Raw genomic sequence first — 25,843 nt, forward strand, 5'->3', positions numbered from 1 at the left:
TGAATTTTTGTCTTTTTTTTATTTTATTTTTGTCACATTTTTGTCGATTTTTTGTTGAATTTTTGTCTTTTTTTTATTTTATTTTTGTCACATTTTTGTTGATTTTTTGTTGAATTTTTGTCACATTTTTGTTGAATTTTTGTTGAATTTTTGTCACATTTTGAATATCAAACCTTCTCCGCCTGGAAACATCAGACTTTAGGATGTACTAAAACATACAGGTGAAAATCAATGAGAGGGCGCCCTCTGCTGGACACAATCAGTCACAGCTTTACAGAACTTCCCCCTGAAATCTCCCACTGGAAACCGGGCCTAAAGCCTCAGTAAAAGTCGGACGCAGCAGCTGCAGTATGTGATTGATTTTATTTAAGGCTTTTGGGGAAAAGACAGACTTCTCTTTTTAAAGTGCAAACAAATGTAAACCGTACAAACTTCATTTGGTTTCAGCACTTCAGCCTCAGGGCACGAGGAAGAAGGAAACGCAGAAGCGAGAGGGACAGAAGCAGATTTAGTGCAGTTTCTCCACCAGCGAGTCCCAAAAGGGCGAAAGGAACTTCTACACCACAGAAACACGGCTCGGTTAAACTTCAGACGCTTTGGAAGGCACTTGGTTCACTTTAGCGACTTACATCCACAGCTCCTTTAGGTTCTATTCATCGTTTACAAAGAAAATCACTTCATCATTTGTCACTAAAGAAAAATAAGGCTCTTTATATCAACAGAAACACATTGAAATACGAATAACTCTGATTCTAAGACACTTTTGCTGCCCCCTTGTGGCTCATGCCTGGAACCTTTTCTCAACTCTAACATAGTTTCTTTTTTAAATCTTTTTCTGTGGTTTAACCTCTTAACTCCCGCCTGAACCGAGAGCATTTTCTCCAGTTCAGCTTTACCCAAATCCTGTAGGCCAGAGTGACACCTCATTTGAAAGCTAAGATCTACAAAACTAAATTGATCTTTTTCCTCACGTCAGATTTTTTTTCATCACTTTTTTGTTGGGCAGTCGTCTCATTTTTGTCAAATTTTCGTGACTTTTTTGTCACATTTTTCGTTTTTTTTTTGTCCATTTGTCATTTTTTCGTCCAATTCTTATCACTTTTTTGTCCATTTTTTTGTGTCAAATTTTTCTCACTTTTTTGTCAAATTTTTGTCCATTTTTGTCTTTTTTTTTTAAACATTTTTTGTAAATTTTTTTCGATTTTGTTTGGTCAAATTCGTATCACTTTTTTGTCACTTTTTCGTCAATTTTTTGTTAATTTTTCGTCAAATTTTTCTCACTTTTTTGTCAAATTTTTGTCCATTTTTGTCTTCGATTTTTTGTTAACATTTTTTTGGATTTTTTTTGGTCAAATTCTTATCACTTTTGTCATTTTCCGTCCATTTTTTCCTCAATTTTTCGTCAATTTTTTCTCACTTTTTTCACATTTTCATCTCTGTTTTGTTGCTATTTTCACACCTTTTTTTCCAGAAGCTTTTGGATTGGGGTAAAGCTGGAGAAAATGTGCTCGGTTTAGGCGGGAGTTAAGAGATTAACAGAAACCCATTGAAACACTAATAACTCTAGACTAATTCTAAGACACTTTTGCTGCCCCCTTGTGGCTCATGCCTGGAGCCTTTTCTCAACTCTAACACAGTTTCCTTTTTAAATCTTTTCCTGTGGTTTAAAAGCTTCTGTATCTGGAGTGGACCGTTCCTCTCGCCCGCCCTCAGCCCGGTCACTCCTGGTCCTGGCGCGTCCCCGGCAGCGCCCCCAGCAGGCCGTGGGCGGTGGTGAACAGGTTGATGGGGGACGAGCCGTCGGTGATGAGGGTGGACTTCAGCCCCAGGGCCTGCAGCATCTTCACCTGCAGCACACAGTTAGGGTCACGTTAGACGCCGCCTGTGCAGGGGCGTAGCACCCCCCCCCCACGCCCCCATATGAAATTCACATTTCATATTCTATGTTCTTTGACCACATAACAGTGGTTTAGTGGTTTGACAGTGCAGTTCATTTATTTTCTATTATAACTTCATGATATATACATTACACACATATCCAACACAACGGGTACTGAGGTCATGGTTTGTTTGTTTATTTGTTTGTTGTTTGACCTGAAATTGCCTCTGATTTGGCTTCAGATACAGAAATTGAATAACCTTTAATCCTGTAGTGACATAGATATTTAGATTAGGGTGGAATATTCTACTTTCATTGGGCCAGTTGAAATGGCTAGTTTTAGGTGGCGCAGTGATTAGCGCTCGTGCTTCACAACTAGAAGGTCCCGGGTTCGATTCCCACCGGGGCCTTTCTGTGTGGAGTTTGCATGTTCTCCCCGTGTCTGCGTAGGTTTCCTCCGGGTACTCCGGTTTCCCCTACCACTAAAAACATGTACAATAGGCCATGTGTGTGAGTGAATGTATGGTGGTGCAGTCGTGACTGCGCTTCTGTCAGTCTCCCCCAGGGGAAACTGAAGCTACAAACGTACTTTACACCACCGAGTATGGAGTGAATGTACAATTGTCTCATGTAAAGCATTAAACAGGACGACTGCACCTGGGACAGAGGATATCTGTGCTGAGAATAACACATGTGTGACTTTAAAATAGGCATTAAAATGCTATTTTCCAAAAAATTATGCTATATGTTGTCTCTGTGGCCCACAGGCCTGAACACAAAACTCTAGGGCTTCAGTCTGATTTAGTCTCACCATATTTGAAGCCTTTACCATTAAGTGTATTTTCAGTAAATTGTTAAAGTTACGTTGGAATAGACTAAATGGCACGAGCTCCACCTTTCACTAGAACCAGGCTGACTCGTCTCCAAAGCTGCGCATTTATAATGCGTGAATCCAAATGCGCGCGGCTAATTAGCATCATTAATTCGGCGAAAATAGCGTGCGCGACCTGTGGCTTTTGTCCCTGTATTGGCCTGATGGGTCAACTATAATAAACATGAGGAAAGAGAAACTTTAGAGGTTAAAACGAGGAGAGAAGGAGCTCCGTCTCTGACTCAGAGCAGGCAGAGGCAGGACTCGCCTCATGTTTAACTGTCATTTATGACAGAAAGTTTCCTCTCAGGTCCGCTAGAACAGGCTAGTGTTAAATAAAAGCACATTAGAGCGAGGTAAGACTAAGATCTGTCTTTCCTCATAGCTCTGTGTCATCACAGAATCCACCTCATCAAGTCATTGCTGAGCTGAAGCTGGTGCTGAACACCGGTGTGTGGGCTGAACCATTCGGCACATTTTTAAAGGGGTGTCGGGGCCCTGAGATATGATCCATCATTATTGTTTGTGCAAAATTCTGTGTAGCAACCACTGTATTTCAGCCCGGTTGTTCAGTTCTTATAGCATCAATTATGAGGAAACTTAGAAAGTACAAGACAGAAGAAGAATTTTTGAGGCCCCTCCCCTGCTCTGGGCCCTGGGTACTCAGTACCCTTTACCCCCCCAGTCCGACGCCCCTGCTCCCGTGGGCTGGTGTGGAGGCGGTTTTTGAGAGTCGTACCTGCAGCTCGGGGCCGGCCCGGGCCATCTCCTTCAGCGTGTCGGCGCCCAGGCTCTGCACCAGCTGGCTGAACTTGCTGCTCTCGATCTGAGCCAGTTTCTCCTGTTTCTCCACCTCCAGCCGGTCGATGTCTTTCTTATACCCGAGCTCCAGCTCCCGCGCCTTCGCCAGACGCGTCAGCTCCGCCTCCTGCAGGGAGAAAGAGGAACTACGTCACGTCAGGGGCACACATTTTATCCTTTAACCTCTTAACTCCCGCCTGAACCGAGAGGATCTTTTTCCTCACGTCATAAGATTTTTTTCTTTCCATATTTTTTTTTTGTTGGCCATTCAACTCATTTTTGCAACTTTTTTGTCATTTTTTGTCAAATTTTTATCAAATTTTTGTCACATTTTTGTCATTTTTCGTAATTGTTTTTGTCCATTTCTTGTGACATTTTTGCCACTTTTTCATCCATTTTTCGTCACTTTTTTGTCAATGTTTTCTCACATTTTTGTCACATTTCCATCATTGTTTTCGTCTCAGTTTTGTTGCTATTTTCACAGCTTTTTCCCAGAAGCTTTTGGACTGGGGTAAAGCCAAACTGGAGAACATGTGCTCGGTTCAGGTGGGAGTTCAGGGGTTAATTTCCCCCAATTGTTTTCAAATTTCTTTTTCTTTGTCTCACTTTCTTCACCCATTCATTCCACTTTTCCCCCCACATTTCTTCCTCAATCATTTGCTCATTTATTTATTTTTTTCTGCACCCTCACATTGTTTCCTCTATTTTTGCCCATTTATTCCACTTTTTTTCTCAATTACAGTGGGGAAAAAAATATTTGGGCAAAATCCAATAGAATGTCTATGTGAAACTGACCAAATACTTTTTTTCCCCACTGTATTTGCCCATATATTCCCCATTTTTTCCTTTATTTTTTCAAATTTCAATTTTTCTTATTTCTTCACCCTTTTATTCCACTTCACTTTTTTTCCTCAATTATTTGCTCATTTATTCCCCATTTTTTCTACACCCCACCACATTGTTTCCTCTATTTTCCCCCATTTTTCTCTATTTTTTCCTCAATTTGTTGCCCCTTTTCTTTTACTTTCTCACCCCCCAAATTTGTTTCACTTTTTTCCACATTATTTGATTATATAGGAGATAAACGATATGAGCCCCACACTCGTCAGGGACCAGCCCCACACTCGTCAGGGACCAGCCCCACACTCGTCAGGAACAGCCCCTCACTCACCGCCTCGATCCTCTGAGCCTCCGCCTTCAGCTTGGCCTCGTTGACCGCGGCCTCGCCCTGGATCCGTGCGGCCTCGGCGCGGGACTGGGCCTCCGCTTTGGCCGCCCCGGTGCTCTCCACCGCCGCACTGACGCACAAATCACACTTTTAACACAACGTCAGACACTTTATGTTCGTGGAGTTCGGTGGTGTCGGGTGGTACCCGAGCGCCTCCAGCTCCAGCAGATCTTTGAGGTGGGTGTAGTGAGGTGTGTTAGGTAGTGTTGGGTAGTGTTAGATCAGGGTCTCCGAGGCTAAAATGAAAAAGTGGCTGTGGGTCGCGGGTCAAACACGGCGATGTCGAGCGTGAAACACATAATTGCAAATAATAATAGTTACTTAATTTTATTTTTCGGTATATATTTGCATTTGATTCCATCTACATTAATACAAATGTTAACTATGGCAAAATCATAGTTTTAGTCGAACAAAATCAAAGTCAATGTAAACAGCAGTTTTACAGAAGCCCCTACAGTGACTTTACCTCATTCATTTGTTAAGAAAACGCTACATTTGATCATTTTGAAAGAAAACCTTTGTTGATGTAACAACTTTTGCAATAAAAGTTGGAAAACTGAGAAAGTTGATGCAACCAGTGTTAATTTTGTCAACATATTTAAATTCAGTTTTAGTCTTAGTCTTTTGACGAAAATGTAATTCAATTTTAGTCATGATTTAGTCAAAAAAAACTTTTCAATTTTAGTCCAGTTTTAGTCGACTGAAATTGCAAATAAATTTAATCGCCTGAAATTAAGACTAATTTAGTTTATATTATTCATAATAATCATATTTAATCTTGTTCCTCTGCTTCATGGAGCTGCTCCTCATGAACAAAGCTCAGAGCTGATCCTTTGGCAGAGAATTTACATGATCTGAGGCTCTTTCAGGCGGTCATTAGAAGTTTGGATGATTTTAGTCTCTCCTTTTCATTTTTATTTAGTCTTAAAATAGTCTTAAAATATCTGGACATTTTAGTCATAGTTTTAGTCTCATGTAAAACTTTTAAATGTAGTTTTAGTCCAATTTCGATGAAATTAACACACAGGATGCAACAACGCTCTGTGATAAACAAGTGTATCCTTAACTTTGCGAAAGGAGTGAAACAGCGCCCCCAATTTGACGCTGGTGGCCAAAAAGTGTACTGCATCCAAATTTAACAATGAGAATGAATGGGAGAGAATTGGTATTAACCAGATCCTGCGCTAAAGTAGGTCACCCTCTGGCAGGCCCCACTTTGGGCACCCCTGTGTTAGACGGTGTTAGATGGTGTCGGGTGGTACCTGAGCGCCTCCAGCTCCAGCAGCTCCTTGCGGTGTGTGTGGTGATGTGTGTTAGGTAATATTGGGTAGTATTGGGTAGTATTAGATGACATTGGGTAGTGTTAGATGATGTTGGGTGGTATTGGGTAGTGTTGGATGGGTGGTGTGGGGTGGAACCTGAGCGCCTCCAGCTCCAGCAGCTCCTTGCGGTGTGTGTGGTGATGTGTGTTAGGTAATATTGGGTAGTATTGGGTAGTATTAGATGACGTTGGGTAGTGTTAGATGATGTTGGGTGGTATTGGGTAGTGTTGGATGGGTGGTGTGGGGTGGTACCTGAGCGCCTCCAGCTCCAGCAGCTCCTTGTGATGTGTATGGTGATGTGTGTTCGGTAGTGTTAGATGGTGTTGGATGGTATTGGGTAGTATTGGGTAGTGTTAGATAGTGTCGGGTGGTGTCGGATGGTGTTAGATGGTGTTGGGTAGTATTGGGTAGTGTTAGATGGTGTTGGATGGTGTTGGATGGTGTTGGATGGTGTTGGGTAGTATTGGGTAGTGTTAGATGGTGTCGGATGGTGTTAGATGGTGTTGGGTAGTATTGGGTAGTGTTAGATAGTGTCGGGTGGTGTCGGATGGTGTTAGATGGTGTTGGGTAGTATTGGGTAGTGTTAGATAGTGTCGGGTGGTGTCGGATGGTGTTAGATGGTGTTGGGTAGTATTGGGTAGTGTTAGATGGTGTTGGATGGTGTTGGATGGTGTTGGATGGTGTTGGGTGGTATTGGGTAGTGTTAGATAGTGTCGGGTGGTGTCGGATGGTGTTAGATGGTGTTGGGTAGTATTGGGTAGTGTTAGATGGTGTTGGATGGTGTTGGATGGTGTTGGATGGTGTTGGGTAGTATTGGGTAGTGTTAGATGGTGTTGGATGGTGTTGGATGGTGTTGGATGGTGTTGGGTGGTATTGGGTAGTGTTAGATAGTGTCGGGTGGTGTCGGGTGGTACCTGAGCGCCTCCAGCTCCAGCAGCTCCTTGCGGGCGCGCTCGGCCTCGGCCTGGTCCATGATCCGCTGTCGCTCCAGTTTCCCCTTGGCCTCCTGCTCCAGACGCTCGGCCTCGTGACTGCGGAGACAGACAGAGGGTCACTATCGAACACGCCCCCCCCCCCCCCCTCAGGCCCAGCGGCGCCCGGGCCTCACCGCGCCGCCGCCTCCTGGCTGTTGGTGGTGATCTCGATGGCGAGCTGCACGCTCTTCATCAGGGAGTCGCGGGTCCGCTGGTCCACCGGCTCCACGGACTGGATGTCCACGCTGCTGATCACCAGGCGGTTCTGAGCGAACGCCAGAGAGCTCCTGATGTTCACCTTCTCATCGAAGCCGAACACGGCGGAGCAGATGATCCGGATGGAGTTCTGAGGGAGAGAGCGTCAGTCTAAATACTCGTATACTCATGTACTCGTATACTCATGTACTCATACACAGTGAATAAGTATTTCCCCCCTTCCTGATTTCTTACTGATGAACTCGATCATCAGTAACCTCTTAACTCCCACCTGAACGGACTCCATTTTCTCCAGTTTGGCTTTACCCCAATCAAAAAGCTTCTTGGGGAAAAAAGCACCAAAACAGCAAGGATGTAAACGCAAAAAAAATGTGACAAAAATGTGACAAAAATGTGACAAAAATTCAACAAAAAATGACAAAAATTCAACAAAAATGTGACAAAAATTCAACCAAAATGTGACAAAAATTCAACAAAAATGTGACAAAAATTCAACAAAAATGTGACAAAAATTCAATAAAAATGTGACAAAAATTCAACAAAATGGGACAAAAAAATCAATAAAAATGTGACAAAAATGACAAAAATTCAATAAAAAATGACAAAAAATCAACAAAAAATGACAAAAATTCAACAAAATGGGACAAAAAAATCAATAAAAATGTGACAAAAATGACAAAAATTCAACAAAAAATGACAAAAATTCAACAAAAAATGACAAAAAATCAACAAAAATGTGACAAAAATTCAACAAAAAATGACAAAAATTCACCAAAATGTGACGAATTTTTGTCACATTTTTTTGATTTTTTGTCACATTTTTGTTGATTTAACAAAAATGTGACAAAAATTCAATAAAAAATTTGACAAAAATTCAACAAAAATGTTAACCTGGCTAACACCATGCTGCTGTGTGCGCTCGAATTATTTCGAACTGCACAACAGCCTGGGGACCATGGCCAAATCTCCGGTGGATTTGGGAACCAATCACAGAGCGAGGAGGGACGGCAAGACGATGACGCGCTATTCGATATATGGAAGCTTGTAGTTTATTTACGGATAATTAAAAAAAAAGTTTATTTACGGATCCAACGTGACAGCAGCAGACACGATGGTATTTTTTGATCAAGCTCTAGACCTTGTTCTAAATAATTTAGCTCAAAAGTTTACAGCGGGTACGTCATACGTCATCTCATACGATGATATGATTGGCTGGGGCTACGTGCAGACGCATGAGACTTTTTTTTTTTTTTTTTCGTATCGCCCAATAAACGACTATGGACGCTCGTAAACCACACCTCTCCTACGAGAAAATGAATTGGTGGTCCCCAGACTAAATATCACTTGTGATTTTAGTCTGGTGTTAGCCAGGCTACAAAAATGTGACAAAAATTCAACAAAAATGTGACAAAAATTCAACAAAAATGTGACAAAAATTCAACAAAAATGTGACAAAAATTCACCAAAATGTGACAAAAATTCAACAAAAAAAGTGACAAAAATTCAACAAAAATTCAACAAAAATTCAACAAAAAATGACAAAAATTCAACAAAATGTGACAAAAAAATAAAAAAAAAGGTGACAAAAAAGGTGACTCGACACAGCAACAATGCGAGGAAAAAAAATCAGTTTTGTGGGTCTTAGCTTTCAAATGAGCTGCTACACAGGCCTATATAATGGCCAAAGAGGACAGAATGCATTTGGTTTAGGCGGGTGGTAAGAGGTTAAAGTGTGATTAATATGAACTGTATTCATGAACTGGTGTGTGTGTGTCAGCGCCACCTTGTGGAAGTCGTCGAACTGCACGGAGGCCACTGCTCCTCGGATTTTGGAGGCGATGGCTTTGCAGGCGTCGCCCACGAAGTCGGGGACGGAGAAGAGCGCGGCGGCGTGTTCGGCGCTCACCGGGCTCTTAATGTCGAAGTGCCTGCACAGATCACACAGACGCCATGTTTGGACTCGCCCATATATGGTCATGTTCCAAGCAGCCAGAGGGAAAACGAAGAAAACAAAAACTGAACTTTCTTCCATTTCTCCAAAGTTGCTTTAACAAATGCTCATATACTTTTCTGCTAAAACAATACAAATACGAAATACAAAGCTAACGTTAGCTTCATGCTGCGCTAGCTAACGAGAGCGGAGAATTTCCCCAGAAGCAAATGCAGCTAAATGCGTTTGAATCATTTTTATATCTTTGATTAATTCGAGGCACAGAAGCTCAAGCATGTCACTGATTTAAAGTAAATGTAGATTTCATGTCTGTTGGAAATAACGACGTTTACGTTTACAGAGCTCAGTTTGAGACTTTTATGCTTCGTGGAAACTCTGGACGAGAGTTCAGTATTTGACACAAAATGAGCCGCAAAACTGACACATCTTCTGGATTTCGAGAATAAATTCCAATTTTATATTTTATATTTTGGAAACGCTTTGTTTAAAAAATGTGCAAAGAAATAAAGTGGATTAGAAAACCATCGAGGGACCTTTAGTGTAGAACTTAGTCACAGCTACTAGTCACATTAGTAGTAGTAGTAGTAGTAGTAGTATTAGTAGTAGTAGTAGCAGTATCAGTAGTAGTAGTAGTAGTAGTACATGTTACCAGTTGTAGGACAGCTGCAGCTGTAGTAGCAGTAGTAGTAGTAGCAGTAATAGTAGTAGCAGTAGTAGTAGCAGTAGTAGTAGCAGTAGCAGCAGTAGCAGTATTAGCAGTAGCAGTAGCAGCAGTAGTAGTAGTAGCAGTAGTAGTAGTAGTAGTAGTACATGTTACCAGTTGTAGGACAGCTGCAGCTGCAGTAGTAGCAGTAGTAGTAGCAGTAGCAGTATTAGCAGTAGCAGTAGCAGCAGTAGTAGTAGTAGCAGTAGTAGTAGTAGTAGTAGTACATGTTACCAGTTGTAGGACAGCTGCAGCTGCAGTAGTAGCAGTAGTAGTAGCAGTAGCAGTATTAGCAGTAGTAGTAGCAGTAGTAGTAGCAGTAGCAGCAGTAGCAGTATTAGCAGTAGCAGTAGCAGCAGTAGTAGTAGTAGTAGTAGTACATGTTACCAGTTGTAGGACAGCTGCAGCTGCAGTAGTAGCAGTAGTAGTAGCAGTAGCAGTATTAGCAGTAGTAGTAGCAGTAGTAGTAGCAGTAGCAGCAGTAGCAGTATTAGCAGTAGCAGTAGCAGCAGTAGTAGTAGTAGTAGTACATGTTACCAGTTGTAGGACAGCTGCAGCTGCAGGCGGGCGTGGTCCGCCGTCTCGATGGTGATGATGTCGGTGCAGAAGTCGGGGCCCAGCAGCAGACAGATGGCTTTGATGACGTTGGCACGTTTGGGTTTGTCTCCGGACAGAGACAGGACGGTGAACTGTTCATCAGGCCCCAGCATCACCAGCTCCGGGCCAAACACCACCCTGAACAAAAAAATCACCAATTAATTATTTCCTTTATGAAATGGCTAAAGTCGCCTGACTAGAATTGACTTTTGCAATGAAAAAGGAAAAAACATCTCTCTCAGTGCTCAGAGGTCGTGTGAGCCGTCCTGCTCACAGGAGCTCTGAGCGTCTGTGAGCAGGACGTCTGTGAGCAGGACGTCTGTGAGCAGGACGTCTGTGAGCAGGACGTCTGTGAGCAGGACGTCTGTGAGCAGGACGTCTGTGAGCAGGACATCTGTGAGCAGGACGTCTGTGAGCAGGACGTCTGTGAGCAGGACGTCTGTGAGCAGGACGGCTCACAGACGTTGGGGGAATCGCTAACTTCACGAGCGATTCCCCCAACTTCTCTCTCAGTGACGGGACAGATAGTGTCGTTACTACGTACGCGCGGAGTGATATGAAAGCACAAACTCCGTTGTCATTGGCAGCGTCATTATTTTACTCAGAGGTCCTTTATCAGAAAATAATGACCGGTAGAACGTTGGGAAATCCCATTCAAATCAACGGAGCTTCTACTTACGTTGTGAAGAGCCGTGTAATAAATACTGTTACATCCACTTAGAGTGTACAAAACATCAGTATTGTTGCATTAGGAATAGAAAATATATATATCATTAGATATTATTAAATAAGAATTTACATTTGATCAGCTAATGACTGGTCTCCTGTAACTCCAAGCTCTTTCACATCATGTGGTCACGTTTGGTGATAACAAGACAGACAAGCGGGAGGCGGGAAAAGAGCGGGAGACGAGTGGGGGACGAGTGGGGGACGAGTGGGGGGACGAGCGGGAGACGAGTGGGGGACAAGTGTGAGAGTAGGGACACAAGCAAAAATGCACTTGCACCATGTGGGGGGAGGGGGGAGGGGGGAGGGGGGTGGGGGTGGTGACCGGGAGAACCTGGACCAGAACCTCCCTTTTCTCGTACGAGCTTTTACTCTGAAGGCGTCTCTAGGGCTGGGTACCGTGCTTGGTAACGACTAATGCCGAGTTTTGATGCTTAGTTTTCTCCAGATGTAAATGAAGGACCTGCAGTGGATCTAAAAACAACATGAAGCCCAGGTTCTTAAATGTCGGTTGTTTTCTTTAAAAAAGTGTTAAAGCGAGGGAAGTCTAACTTACAAAGCTTGTGTATTTGTAAGAGAGCAGGTCTGAGCCAGGCCGGACTAAAGTGAGTGTTAATAAGCGCACAGATACAGAAAGACGTTATATTTACCTTACGCCCAGAGCGGAGAGCGCCGTGCCGCTGCAGCGTGAGGGAAACAAAGATTGTTTGTGGAAAAGTGAGCGTTCACCATGTATCAGACATTCTGTGTTTGACACAAAGATCCTTCAGAGTAAAACCAGTGTTGTTTTATAGAGCTACTACTTATATAATTCTTTATATGTGTTTAATTTACTTTGAAGGATATTCGCACCAAACATGAATGATGAGACAGAGTGAGCGCTCCCACTTAGTAACAGATCTTTGACGAGGTATTATTTCATTATGTCGCTCGTGTTTAGAAAAGTTAAGCTGAAATAAAACAGTGTCACGATGTGGATCTGGTAGTAGCAGTAGCAGTAGCAGTAATAGTAACAGTAGTAGTATTAGTAGAAGACGGTGTTGTGTTGTGGATCTGGTCTGTTCCTGACGTAATAATGTAATAAAAAGATAAACTCTTTATCGCTGCGGAGCCTGTGACGCTGCTGTGTTTGTTGCTGTTGTGTCGTTTTAGGGCAAATGAACCATGAGATTTTAATTAAATAACAGAGGGATCGAAAAACAGGTCTCGTTAAAGTACTGGCATCAGGGGGAAAATTAACGGTACCCAGCCCGAGGCGTCTCTCACCTGGCCTTCTTCTCCCTGTAGTCTAAAAGCTTTTACTCTGAAGGCGTCCCTCGCCTGGCCTTCTTCTCCCTGTAGTCTAAAGCTTTTACTCTGAAGGCGTCTCTCACCTGGCCTTCTTCTCCCTGTAGTCTAAAGCTTTTACTCTGAAGGCGTCTCTCACCTGGCCTTCTTCTCCCTGTAGTCTAAAGCTTTTACTCTGAAGGCGTCTCTCACCTGGCCTTCTTCTCTCTGTAGTTTAAAGCTTTTACTCTGAAGGCGTCCCTCACCTGGCCTTCTTCTCCCTGTAGTCTTAAGCTTTTACTCTGAAGGCGTCTCTCACCTGGCCTTCTTCTCCCTGTAGTCTAAAGCTTTTACTCTGAAGGCGTCTCTCACCTGGCCTTCTTCTCCCTGTAGTCTAAAGCTTTTACTCTGAAGGCGTCTCTCACCTGGCCTTCTTCTCCCTGTAGTCTAAAGCTTTTACTCTGAAGGCGTCTCTCACCTGGCCTTCTTCTCCCTGTAGTCTAAAGCTTTTACTCTGAAGGCGTCTCTCACCTGGCCTTCTTCTCTCTGTAGTTTAAAGCTTTTACTCTGAAGGCGTCCCTCACCTGGCCTTCTTCTCCCTGTAGTCTTAAGCTTTTACTCTGAAGGCGTCTCTCACCTGGCCTTCTTCTCCCTGTAGTCTAAAGCTTTTACTCTGAAGGCGTCTCTCACCTGGCCTTCTTCTCCCTGTAGTCTAAAGCTTTTACTCTGAAGGCGTCTCTCACCTGGCCTTCTTCTCCCTGTAGTCTAAAGCTTTTACTCTGAAGGCGTCTCTCACCTGGCCTTCTTCTCCCTGTAGTCTAAAGCTTTTACTCTGAAGGCGTCTCTCACCTGGCCTTCTTCTCCCTGTAGTCTAAAACTTTTACTCTGAAGGCGTCTCTCACCTGGCCTTCTTCTCCCTGTAGTCTAAAGCTTTTACTCTGAAGGCGTCCCTCACCTGGCCTTCTTCTCCCTGTAGTCTTAAGCTTTTACTCTGAAGGCGTCCCTCACCTGGCCTTCTTCTCACTGTAGTCTTAAGCTTTTACTCTGAAGGCGTCCCTCACCTGGCCGTCTTCTCTCTGTAGTCTAAAGCTTTTACTCTGAAGGCGTCCCTCACCTGGCCTTCTTCTCCCTGTAGTCTTAAGCTTTTACTCTGAAGGCGTCCCTCACCTGGCCTTCTTCTCCCTGTAGTCTAAAGCTTTTACTCTGAAGGCGTCTCTCACCTGGCCTTCTTCTCCCTGTAGTCTAAAGCTTTTACTCTGAAGGCGTCTCTCACCTGGCCTTCTTCTCCCTGTAGTCTAAAGCTTTTACTCTGAAGGCGTCCCTCACCTGGCCTTCTTCTCCCTGTAGTCTAAAGCTTTTACTCTGAAGGCGTCCCTCACCTGGCCTTCTTCTCCCTGTAGTCTAAAGCTTTTACTCTGAAGGCGTCTCTCACCTGGCCTTCTTCTCCCTGTAGTCTAAAGCTTTTACTCTGAAGGCGTCTCTCACCTGGCCTTCTTCTCCCTGTAGTCTAAAGCTTTTACTCTGAAGGCGTCTCTCACCTGGCCTTCTTCTCCCTGTAGTCTAAAGCTTTTACTCTGAAGGCGTCCCTCACCTGGCCTTCTTCTCCCTGTAGTCTAAAGCTTTTACTCTGAAGGCGTCCCTCACCTGGCCTTCTTCTCCCTGTAGTCTAAAGCTTTTACTCTGAAGGCGTCTCTCACCTGGCCTTCTTCTCCCTGTAGTCTAAAGCTTTTACTCTGAAGGCGTCTCTCACCTGGCCTTCTTCTCCCTGTAGTCTAAAGCTTTTACTCTGAAGGCGTCCCTCACCTGGCCTTCTTCTCCCTGTAGTCTTAAGCTTTTACTCTGAAGGCGTCTCCCACCTGGCCTTCTTCTCCCTGTAGTCTAAAGCTTTTACTCTGAAGGCGTCCCTCACCTGGCCTTCTTCTCCCTGTAGTCGTACACCTGCACCGCGGCGTTGTGGGGCACTCTGTACGACACCACGCGGGTCTTGTCTCTCGGGACGCTGTCGTTGGCGCGGTTCCGGTCCGAGCGGTCGGCCAGCGGGTCGAGGGGCGACGTCAGCAGCGCCTCCACGTTCGCCGGCAGCACCTTCTGCCACAGCTCCTCGTCCTGGGTCAGCATGTAGGTGTGTCCGATCACGGCGCGCACCTGGAGAGACGGGCCCAAAGGTGCATGAGGTCAACGGGGGCCGGTCTGTACTCCGCCTGGCATTAGACGACTGATCTAACCATGGTTATTATACCAGGGCCCAGAGAGAGTCTTTATCTGAGCAGATCATCTCCCTGGAGAATGTTGAAAACAATGATGGAAATGTGACAAAAAAGTGATGAAAAATTGATGAAAAAGTGGCAAAAATGTCACAAAAATGTCACAAAAAATTGACGAAAAAATGACAAAAATGTAAAAAAAAAAAGACAAAAATTTGATAAAAATGTGACAAAAAAAATGACAAAAATGTGATAAAAAAAAATACAAAAAAAGACAAAAAAACAACAAAAAATATGAAAAAAATTGATAAAAATTTGACAAAAAATGACAAAAAAAAAACAAAAATGTGACACAAAATTACAAAAAAAACACAAAAAAATGACCAAAATGTAACAAAAAAAGACAAAAAATGGATGAAAAATTGACGAAAAAAATGAAAAAAGTGACAAAAAATGACAAAAATGTGACAAAATAATGACAAAAATTTGATGAAAAATTGATGAAAATTTGACAAAAAATTACAAAAATGTGACAAAACAATTACCAAAATGTGATTAAAAAAATACCAAAAAAATGACAAAAAACGACAAAAAATATTTAAAAAAAATTATACAAAATTGACAAAAAATGACCAAAATGTAACTAAAAAAACAAAAAAAAATTGATAAAAAATTGACGAAAAAATGAAAAAATGTGACGAAAAAATTATTTAAAAAAAATGAAAAAAAAAAACAAAAAAAATCTGATGAAAATGTGACAAAAATGTAACAAAAAAATGACAAAAAATTTATGAAAAAATGACAAAATAACCAAAATGACCAAAATGTAAGAAAAAAATGATAAAATTGATAAAAAACTGACGAAAAAATTGACGAAAAAATGAAAAAAAAAAGGCAAAAAATGTGACAAAAATTTGACCAAATAATTACAAAAATGTGACAAAAAATGACAAAAAAAAAAAGACGAAAAAACGACAAAAAAAGTGACAAAAATGTGATCAAAAAAATGAAAAAAAAAAATAAGGTTGTTATACCCGGCCCGCAGAGAGAGTCTTTATCTGAGCAGATCATCTCCCTGGATAATGTTAGCGTCTCGTCGAGCTCTACAGTAAAAAACCTTGGAGTTTTCCTCTGCTTACTCGGGATCTTGTGGAGAACCAAATCGAGCGCTCCTACAGGCTGTTCGCAACCTTGGAGTTCTGTAGAATTTACACATTCAGGGTTTGCCTCCGCTCTATCTCCACTAGTGACTAGTGATTCCTCGAGTCTCCAAAATCACTTCAACATGTGTAATTTTGTGTAACTAGACTTGGATTGTGTATTACGTTTGCCTGAACTCTACATTGTCTTGTTTACTCCCGTGAGGAAACTGCTGTGGTGACATCGGGCTTCACTGGACAAATCCATTGACTGATTGCTTTAAGTTTGGCTCATGCCGTCCTACACCGACTCACTCGCTGTCGTCATGGTGTCCCTTATGAGGACCTTCCAGACTAACCCTTTAACTCGCCCCTAACGCCTCCTCCGAGTCCGTACCTTCCCCGTCTTGATGTCGCGGACGTAGATCCCCTCGTTCTCGTCCAGGGGAATGGCCTCGCGCCGCAGTACCACCTCCACCGCAGCAGGGGGCACGTACTCGATGGGCCCGCGGAGCATCCAGCGGTCACCGGGGCGACGGGCCACTCCCATCCGGCGCCGGCGCTTGGCCCCGCCCTCCTCCGCCTCCTCGTCCTCCTCTTCGAACTGCTCCATCTGACGACCACCAGGGGGCGACAAGCACAAGTTCAGGTTTTGTACTTTTATGACAGTTCAGAAGACAGAAAATATTCAGCATAGTTTTTTTTTTAATTAATAAATATATAAATAAAATAATGACTTTTTTTTTTAAAGGCAACAAATAATCTTTTGAATAATCGTGATTATTATTTTTTCAACAATCGAGCAGCCCTAGTTCACAGTCCATTTTCAAAACATTTTCTGAGATGTTTAATTTGGGGTTTTTACAAACTCAGCCACAATAATCAAAATGAAAACAAACAAAGGTCACTTTGCAAGTACCGAGTCTATCAAGTAGTTTCACAGGTTAAGGCGAGACACTGCAGGTGAACAGGGAAAAAAAAAAAATGTAGAGACGTCGATTTGAAACTTTTGCTGAACATCACAGATATAAATCTGAGAAAAAAATGTGTTGCACTTTTTCTGTCATTTTATGTTTTCACATTTCGCATTAAAATGACCAAAATTGCCTATATTTTGGGCAACGAAATCAAAATAATGAATTGAGCCAGATTAAATGTTATGGTTTTATTCTATTGACATATTAGTAACTAAGATTTTTTCAGAGGGGATTTTGGATATTTTGTTTAGTTTTTCAATAAACTAATCATCAGTGAAAAAATCTGTAAAAACTCAAATTCCGCCTGTTTTTTTTGGTTTCAAAGCTGAATAAATCAGGCTCGGAATTAGATATTAAAAAATCCCTCTGAAAAAACCTTCAAACTCTTGTTGTGTCTCAGCCTGTAAAGTGTGGAGTCTGTGGGAGCTTCTATAAGGGCTCAGGCTCTGCCCGAGTGCGGCTTCTCTCATTCAGAGAAAACCAGCCCTGAAGTTTTGTAGCGAGTGCTCATGCTCGGCCCGTTCTTCCACTTTTCCGCTCCAGCGTCTCGTAGGAGGAAAAACACCATATTTGGGTGAAAGCGTCATCACGGGGCCCCTTAGCAGGACACGGGGATGTCAAATCTGTCAATATTTATGAATGAAAACCCGCGGGAAAGACGGCCTTTCTACGCGGCGCTTAAGTTCAGCTCAAGGCGAGGCAAGTTTATTTATATCACACATTCACACAGGAGGCACTTCTTCTTCACAATCTCCAGTCAGACCGGTCCCAGACAAAGGGCCGCACTCCCAGCATGCCGTTCTGCCCCGCCCACGTTAAGCCAAGTTACATAACACACAGTCATTTAAAACCGGCTGCTGAGGCGTGTGGGAAATGAAGCAACAGCTGTCAAACACCCGACAGTTTGTAATCCAGAACCCGACACGGACTGAGTTTGAGGTTTATGGGTTAGAGACGATCGTTTATACCAGGGGTAGGCAACGTCAGGCCCGGGGGCCAAATACGGCCCTCCAGCACAGAACCTTTGGCCCTCAAGATGATTTTGAGAAATATGATTATACAAATCAGAAGTACTTTAATCGTTTTAGAGTTTAGTCTTAACCTCTGACCCCCCGCCTAAACCAAATGCATTCTGTCCTCTTTGGCTGTTATATAGGCCTGTGTAACACCTCATTTGAAAGCTAAGACCCACAAAACTGATCTTTTTCCTCACGTTGTTGCTGTGTTTTGTCACCTTTTGTATGTTTTTTTTTTCTTTCTTTTTTTTCATTTTTGTCACTTTTTTGTTGAATTTTTGTTGAATTTTTGTTGAATTTTTATTGAATTTTTGTCACTTTGTTGTTGAATTTGTCACTTTTTTGTTGAATTTTTGTTGAATTTGTGTCACTTTTTTGTTGAATTTCTGTTGAATTTTTATTGAATTTTTGTCACTTTTTTGTTGAATTTTTGTCACTTTTTTGTTGAATTTTTGTTGAATTTTTGTTGAATTTTTGTTGAATTTTTGTTGAATTTTTGTCACTTTTTTGTCACTTTTTTGTTGAATTTTTCTCACTTTTTTGTTGAATTTTTGTTGAATTTTTGTGACATTTTTGTTGAATTTTTGTCATGTTTGTCGCGTTCACATCCTTGTTTTCTTCTCATTTTTTGTGGCTGTTTTGGTGCTTTTTCCCCAAGAAGCTTTTTGATTGGGGTAAAGCCAAACTGGAGAAAATGGGATCCGTGCAGGTGGGAGTTAAGAGGTTAAATGAGGCGTTACACCTATAGGCTGTCAGCTCCAGTTGAGAAGCTTTTAGATTTAGGTAAAGCTGAGCTGGAGAAGATGTGCTTGTTTAAGGCAGGGGGTTAAGTACTGCAAAAATGTGAGAAACTTCAAACTTTCCAAACAGGAAACACCAAATGAGGTCATAAATGATGCACAGCTCTGGCAACTGTAGAAAATGGTGCTTTACTTTTGGCTAAAATTGTAGGTTCGGCCCTTGGTCCTTTTACAATAAAGAAAATCGGCTTCACCAAGAAAACCTGCCGATCCCTGGTTTATAATCTCTGAGGTGTGAGGGTTAGAGACCAGCGTTTATAATCTCTGAGGTGTGAGGGTTAGAGACCAGTGTTTATAATCTCTGAGGTGTGAGGGTTAGAGACCAGCGTTTATAATCTCTGAGGTGTGAGGGTTAGAGACCAGTGTTTATAATCTCTGAGGTGTGAGGGTTAGAGACCAGCGTTTATAATCTCTGAGGTGTGAGGGTTAGAGACCAGTGTTTATAATCTCTGAGGTGTGAGGGTTAGAGACCAGCGTTTATAATCTCTGAGGTGTGAGGGTTAGAGACCAGTGTTTATAATCTCTGAGGTGTGAGGGTTAGAGACCAGTGTTTATAATCTCTGAGGTGTGAGGGTTAGAGACCAGCGTTTATAATCTCTGAGGTGTGAGGGTTAGAGACCAGTGTTTATAATCTCTGAGGTGTGAGGGTTAGAGACCAGTGTTTATAATCTCTGAGGTGTGAGGGTTAGAGACCAGCGTTTATAATCTCTGAGGTGTGAGGGTTAGAGACCAGTGTTTATAATCTCTGAGGTGTGAGGGTTAGAGACCAGTGTTTAGAATCTCTGAGGTGTGAGGGTTAGAGACCAGTGTTTAGAATCTCTGAGGTTTGAGGGTTAGAGACCAGTGTTTATAATCTCTGAGGTGTGAGGGTTAGAGACCAGTGTTTATAATCTCTGAGGTGTGAGGGTTCCAGACCAGTGTTTATAATCTCTGAGGTGTGAGGGTTAGAGACCAGTGTTTATAATCTCTGAGGTGTGAGGGTTAGAGACCAGTGTTTATAATCTCTGAGGTGTGAGGGTTCCAGACCAGTGTTTATAATCTCTGAGGTGTGAGGGTTAGAGACCAGTGTTTATAATCTCTGAGGTGTGAGGGTTAGAGACCAGTGTTTATAATCTCTGAGGTGTGAGGGTTAGAGACCAGTGTTTATAATCTCTGAGGTGTGAGGGTTAGAGACCAGTGTTTATAATCTCTGAGGTGTGAGGGTTAGAGACCAGTGTTTATAATCTCTGAGGTGTGAGGGTTAGAGACCAGTGTTTATAATCTCTGAGGTGTGAGGGTTAGAGACCAGTGTTTATAATCTCTGAGGTGTGAGGGTTAGAGACCAGCGTTTATAATCTCTGAGGTGTGAGGGTTAGAGACCAGTGTTTATAATCTCTGAGGTGTGAGGGTTCCAGACCAGTGTTTATAATCTCTGAGGTGTGAGGGTTAGAGACCAGTGTTTATAATCTCTGAGGTGTGAGGGTTAAAGACCAGTGTTTATAATCTCTGAGGTGTGAGGGTTAGAGACCAGTGTTTATAATCTCTGAGGTGTGAGGGTTAGAGACCAGCGTTTATAATCTCTGAGGTGTGAGGGTTAGAGACCAGCGTTTATAATCTCTGAGGTGTGAGGGTTAGAGACCAGTGTTTATAATCTCTGAGGTGTGAGGGTTAGAGACCAGTGTTTATAATCTCTGAGGTGTGAGGGTTAGAGACCAGTGTTTATAATCTCTGAGGTGTGAGGGTTAGAGACCAGTGCTTATAATCTCTGAGGTGTGAGGGTTAGAGACCAGTGTTTATAATCTCTGAGGTGTGAGGGTTAGAGACCAGTGTTTATAATCTCTGAGGTGTGAGGGTTAGAGACCAGTGTTTATAATCTCTGAGGTGTGAGGGTTAGAGACCAGTGCTTATAATCTCTGAGGTGTGAGGGTTAGAGACCAGTGTTTATAATCTCTGAGGTGTGAGGGTTAAAGACCAGTGTTTATAATCTCTGAGGTGTGAGGGTTAGAGACCAGTGTTTATAATCTCTGAGGTGTGAGGGTTAGAGACCAGCGTTTATAATCTCTGAGGTGTGAGGGTTAGAGACCAGCGTTTATAATCTCTGAGGTGTGAGGGTTAGAGACCAGTGTTTATAATCTCTGAGGTGTGAGGGTTAGAGACCAGTGTTTATAATCTCTGAGGTGTGAGGGTTAGAGACCAGTGTTTATAATCTCTGAGGTGTGAGGGTTAGAGACCAGTGTTTATAATCTCTGAGGTGTGAGGGTTAGAGACCAGTGTTTATAATCTCTGAGGTGTGAGGGTTAGAGAGAGTGTTTATAATCTCTGAGGTGTGAGGGTTAGAGACCAGTGTTTATAATCTCTGAGGTGTGAGGGTTAGAGACCAGTGTTTATAATCTCTGAGGTGTGAGGGTTAGAGAGCAGTGTTTATAATCTCTGAGGTGTGAGGGTTAGAGACCAGTGTTTATGATCTCTGAGGTGTGAGGGTTAGAGACCAGTGTTTATAATCTCTGAGGTGTGAGGGTTAGAGACCAGTGTTTATAATCTCTGAGGTGTGAGGGTTAGAGACCAGTGTTTATAATCTCTGAGGTGTGAGGGTTAGAGACCAGTGTTTATAATCTCTGAGGTGTGAGGGTTAGAGACCAGTGTTTATAATCTCTGAGGTGTGAGGGTTAGAGACCAGTGTTTATAATCTCTGAGGTGTGAGGGTTAGAGACCAGTGTTTATAATCTCTGAGGTGTGAGGGTTCCAGACCAGTGTTTATAATCTCTGAGGTGTGAGGGTTAGAGACCAGTGTTTATAATCTCTGAGGTGTGAGGGTTCCAGACCAGTGTTTATAATCTCTGAGGTGTGAGGGTTCCAGACCAGTGTTTATAATCTCTGAGGTGTGAGGGTTAGAGACCAGTGTTTATAATCTCTGAGGTGTGAGGGTTAGAGACCAGTGTTTATAATCTCTGAGGTGTGAGGGTTAGAGACCAGTGTTTATAATCTCTGAGGTGTGAGGGTTCCAGACCAGTGTTTATAATCTCTGAGGTGTGAGGGTTAGAGACCAGTGTTTATAATCTCTGAGGTGTGAGGGTTCCAGACCAGTGTTTATAATCTCTGAGGTGTGAGGGCTAGAGACGATCGTGCAAACAGAGCAAACCAATCCAGGACTGATGCAAACGGATGCAAAAACCAACCACAGAGTGAGCTTCACAGCGTCCGTACCGTGACATGGCCGCGCTGTGAAGACAGAGGGCGCTGTGTGAACAAAACTCAACCAGAACCATGAGTCACTTTAAAGGCCAGACGCTGCAGGCGAAGGAGGAACATGGAAAGCAGAACTCTCAGTGTGAAGCTTCCCCGTCTGACATACTGAGGTGCACATGGGGGTGAAGCGCCTCAGACTGGTGGTCAGAGCCGAAAAACTATGACTGAGTGTTTTTAGCAGAGGTTTACATTGTGCCCCACACATTTATTTATGATTAAAACATTAATGCCAGCTCTGATAAAAAGGTAATGTGTAACGTTTTTGTCAAATGTTTGTTATTTTTTGTCAAATTTTTATTACATTTTGTCACATTTGTCATTGTCAATTTTTTTAATAAAAATTTGACAAAAAATGACAAAAAATAGATCACATTTTTCGTCCATTTTTTGTAATTTTTTTGTCAATTTTTTTTAATCAATTTGTCATTTTTTCGTCCATTTTTTGTCAATTTTTTGTCAATTTTTTGTCACATTTTGTCACATTTTTGTCATTTTTTCGTCCATTTTTTAAATAAAAAATTGACAAAAAAAATACAAAAATATGACAAAAAAAGTACAAAAATTTATCACATTTTTGTAATTTTTTTGTCAATTTTATCAATTTTTCGTCAATTCTTTGTAATTTTTTTGGTCACATTTTTGTAATTTTTTTTCGTCCATTTTTTTAATCAATTTTTGTAATTTTTTTGTCACATTTTTGTCATTTTTTTGTCATTTTTTCGTCCATTTTTTGTCACATTTTGTCACATTTTTGTAAGTTTTTGTCACATTTTTCAATTTTTTTTTGTCAATTTCTTGTCACATTTTTGCCCCTTTTTCGTCACTTTTTTGTCACATTTCCATCATTGTTTTCGTCTCAGTTTTGTTGCTATTTCCACAGCTTTTTTCCAGAAGCTTTTGGATTGGGGTAAAGCCAAACTGGAGTTAAAGGGTTAAGTTAAGGGGTTTTTAACCAGACTGTGGAGATTCATCATGTTCAGAGTGAACTGGACCTGAATGTCTCCGCTTTGCAGCAGCGTCGGGCCATAAAGTTAAAATAATAAGTGATTGAACAAGTCATGCTCTCCGGGCGGAGGTGAAGGGTCAGCGGAGGTGAAGGGTCAGCGGAGGTGAAAGGTCAGTGACGCCCGGCTTAGGGCGAAGCCTGGCTCCGACAGCCTCATGTTTAGCTCCAGAGACTGTTTCATAAGAACTGGCTCCGACAGTGAGGCTCAGGCCCGGCTTCTCTCTGAGCGTGAACACAGAGTCCGGGCTCAGTCCGGGCTCAGTCCGGGGTCAGGGCGCTCGCTCAGGCTTTTCCCGCGCCCGACCGGCGACGGAGAGGAAACACCCACCTCCGCAAAAATCCCTTTAAGGCACGAGACGCAGGTCCAGGACGGAGCGGGCAGACTGTCGTGGGACAGCACGGCCACCGTCTGCGTTTGCGGCGCGAGGACAGGGAGGAAACATTTCATTACAGCACCGACTCCCACATCACAGAAAACCAGCTTTATGAAACAGCCTCAGGTCTGGAGACGACGGAGGATCTTTAGGAGATGGACTTGAGGTGACGTAAAGTGGACATGTCCTGCACATGGACCTGATAATAAACTTTTCTACGTTTTATAATATGAAAATACTGTATGTCAGAATAGTAACAATGAAATGCAGGTAAGAGCTCCTCCTGCTGGCAGCGACAGGAATAACTTTCTTAACCTCTTAACTCCCGCCTGAACCGAGAGCATTTTCTCCAGTTCAGCTTTACCCAAATCCTGTAGGCCAGTGTAACACCTCATTTGAAAGCTAAGATCTACAAAACTCATCTAAATGGATCTTTTTCCTCACGTCATCAGATTTTTTTTCCCATCATTTTTTTGGGGGGGTTCAACTAATTTTCTGTCACTTTTTGTAAATTTTTTTGCCCTTTTTTTGTCACATTTTTGTCATTTTTTGTGACATTTTTGCCACTTTTTCATCATTTTATTGTCAATTTTTTGTCTAAGTTTTCTCACTTTTTTTGTCACATCTTCATCATTGTTTTCGTCTCAGTTTTGTTGCTATTTTCTCACCTTTTTTCCAGAAGCTTTCGGATTGGGGTAAAGCCAAACTGGAGAAAATGTGCTCGGTTCAGGCGGGAGTTAAGGGGTTAAGAACTTCAGGTTGGATTATGGCATGAGCAGCTCCAGCGTGTGACAAACTTGGATTATGGGCTTAAAAAATGACAGTTTTTGGGTTTGACCAAAGATGTGAGTGTAATGAGGAAGTGCAGAACGAGGCGCTGACGACGTAGAAGAAGAAACCACTAAATTTAACAACTTAATTTAACTCCAAACTGTGTGAATGTCGTGAAATGTCTGGATTTAGCAGGCGATGTCCACTTGAACTGTTGGAGCTGACGTTTTTAAAGGTCTGTCTTGTCGATATTCGTGAACCATAAGAGTAACTACACTATATTCAAAATCAAATCGAATAGAAAATCCAGATGGATCAATAAGACGAACTGGATTTCGATCGCCACATGAGGCAGCAGTGTGAGTATATGAATTTGAGAAGAAAAAGCAGATGCTTCGTTTTTCCGGGAGAAGGCCCCGAGACCTCCCGCTCATTCAGGAACATGTGACACTTGTTGAGTGTTAAGCCCCGCCTTGAGCCCCGCCCTGGTCCTCACCGGGTCGATGTCGTCGAAAGCCTCCACGGCGCGCAGCACCAGCCCCTCCTCCTCCGACAGCACAAACACGTCCTGGATCCCGTTCTCCAGACGTTCTCCGGGCTGAAGGAAGAACGACTTCTCGCCCTGACGACAAACACGGAATTATCGTCTCACAAGAAAAGGTTTCGGAGCTTCGGAGCTGCTTCATTCTGTTTGAACACTGAACTCAAGTGGACAAACTTTACTATTGTCTCATCAAATCAATGCATGTTTATCTGTCTCTTCTAACACTGCGGTCCCTCACTCACCTTGACCTTTTTGCATTTTTTGTCAAATTTGTATCACATTTTTGTCATTTTTTGTCAAATTTTTATCAAATTTTTCTCATTTTTCTCAATTTATCACATGTGATAAATGTGATAAAAATTTGACCAAAAAATGACAAAATGTGATTAAAAATTGACAAAAAATGACAAAAATGTGATAAAAATTTGACAAAAAATTACAAAAAATTGATAAAAAATGACAAAAATGTGATAAAAATTTGACAAAAAATGACAAAAAATTGACAAAAAATGACAAAAAATTGACAAAAAAAAGACAAAAATTTGACAAAATTTGACAAAAAATTGATAAAAAATGGACAAAAAAATGACCAAAAAAATGACAAAAATGTGATTAAAAATTGACGGGAAAAAAAGACAAAAATTTGACAAAAAATGACAAAAAATTGACAAAAAATGACAAAAATGTGACAAAAAAAGGACAAAAATGTGATAAAAATTTGACAAAAATGTGATAAAAAATGGACCAAAAAAATGACAAAAATGTGACCACCCTCTTTTATCACTGTGGTCCCTCACTGACCTTGACCTCCCTCTTCTAACACTGTGGTCTAAAATTGGGCCTATTTGGTCTTAAAATGACAAAAAATTGACAAAAATGTGATGAAAATTTGACAAAAAATGACAAAATGTGACAAAAATGTGACAAAAATGTGATAAAAAATTGACCAAAAAAAAGACTAAAATTTGACAAAAAAATGATAAAAAATTGACAAAAAAAATGACAAAAAATGACCAAAAAAATGACCAAATGTGATTAAAAATTGACGAAAAAGACAAAAAATTGACAGAAAATGACAAAAAATGACAAAAATGTGATACAAATTTGACAAAAAATGACAAAAATTTGATAAAAAATTGACAAAAAATGACAAAAAATTTGATAAAAAATTGACAAAAATGTGATAAAAAATGGACCAAAAATGACAAAAATGTGACCTCCCTCTTCTAACACTGTGGTCCCTCACTCACCTT

The 25,843-nt window shown here is 41.9% G+C and overlaps 1 protein-coding gene across 2 annotated transcripts in view; it reads right to left on the minus strand.

Annotated features, from left to right (window-relative positions):
• Window positions 1-358: 358 nt before the first annotated feature.
• mvp (major vault protein) overlaps window positions 359-25,843 on the minus strand; it is a 43,482-nt gene continuing 17,997 nt past the window's right edge. The window contains exons 8-19 of one of the 2 annotated variants that reach the window (XM_079564383.1): window positions 24,543-24,668; window positions 16,275-16,490; window positions 14,444-14,679; window positions 11,919-11,948; window positions 10,483-10,680; window positions 9,075-9,219; window positions 7,210-7,421; window positions 7,016-7,132; window positions 4,723-4,849; window positions 3,490-3,678; window positions 1,658-1,847; window positions 359-835 (exon numbers count right to left, since the gene is read on the minus strand). In XM_079564383.1, coding sequence (XP_079420509.1) covers window positions 1,719-1,847; window positions 3,490-3,678; window positions 4,723-4,849; window positions 7,016-7,132; window positions 7,210-7,421; window positions 9,075-9,219; window positions 10,483-10,680; window positions 11,919-11,948; window positions 14,444-14,679; window positions 16,275-16,490; window positions 24,543-24,668 — 1,725 coding nt within the window. In that variant the 3' untranslated portion in view covers window positions 359-835; window positions 1,658-1,718. Of the gene's footprint in view, window positions 836-1,581; window positions 1,848-3,489; window positions 3,679-4,722; window positions 4,850-7,015; window positions 7,133-7,209; window positions 7,422-9,074; window positions 9,220-10,482; window positions 10,681-11,918; window positions 11,949-14,443; window positions 14,680-16,274; window positions 16,491-24,542; window positions 24,669-25,843 lie in introns of both variants that reach the window. The other variant, XM_079564384.1, reaches the window with a different exon arrangement.

This window comes from Gobius niger (assembly GCF_951799975.1).
Source record: "Gobius niger genome assembly, chromosome: 10".
Taxonomy (NCBI): domain Eukaryota; kingdom Metazoa; phylum Chordata; class Actinopteri; order Gobiiformes; family Gobiidae; genus Gobius; species Gobius niger.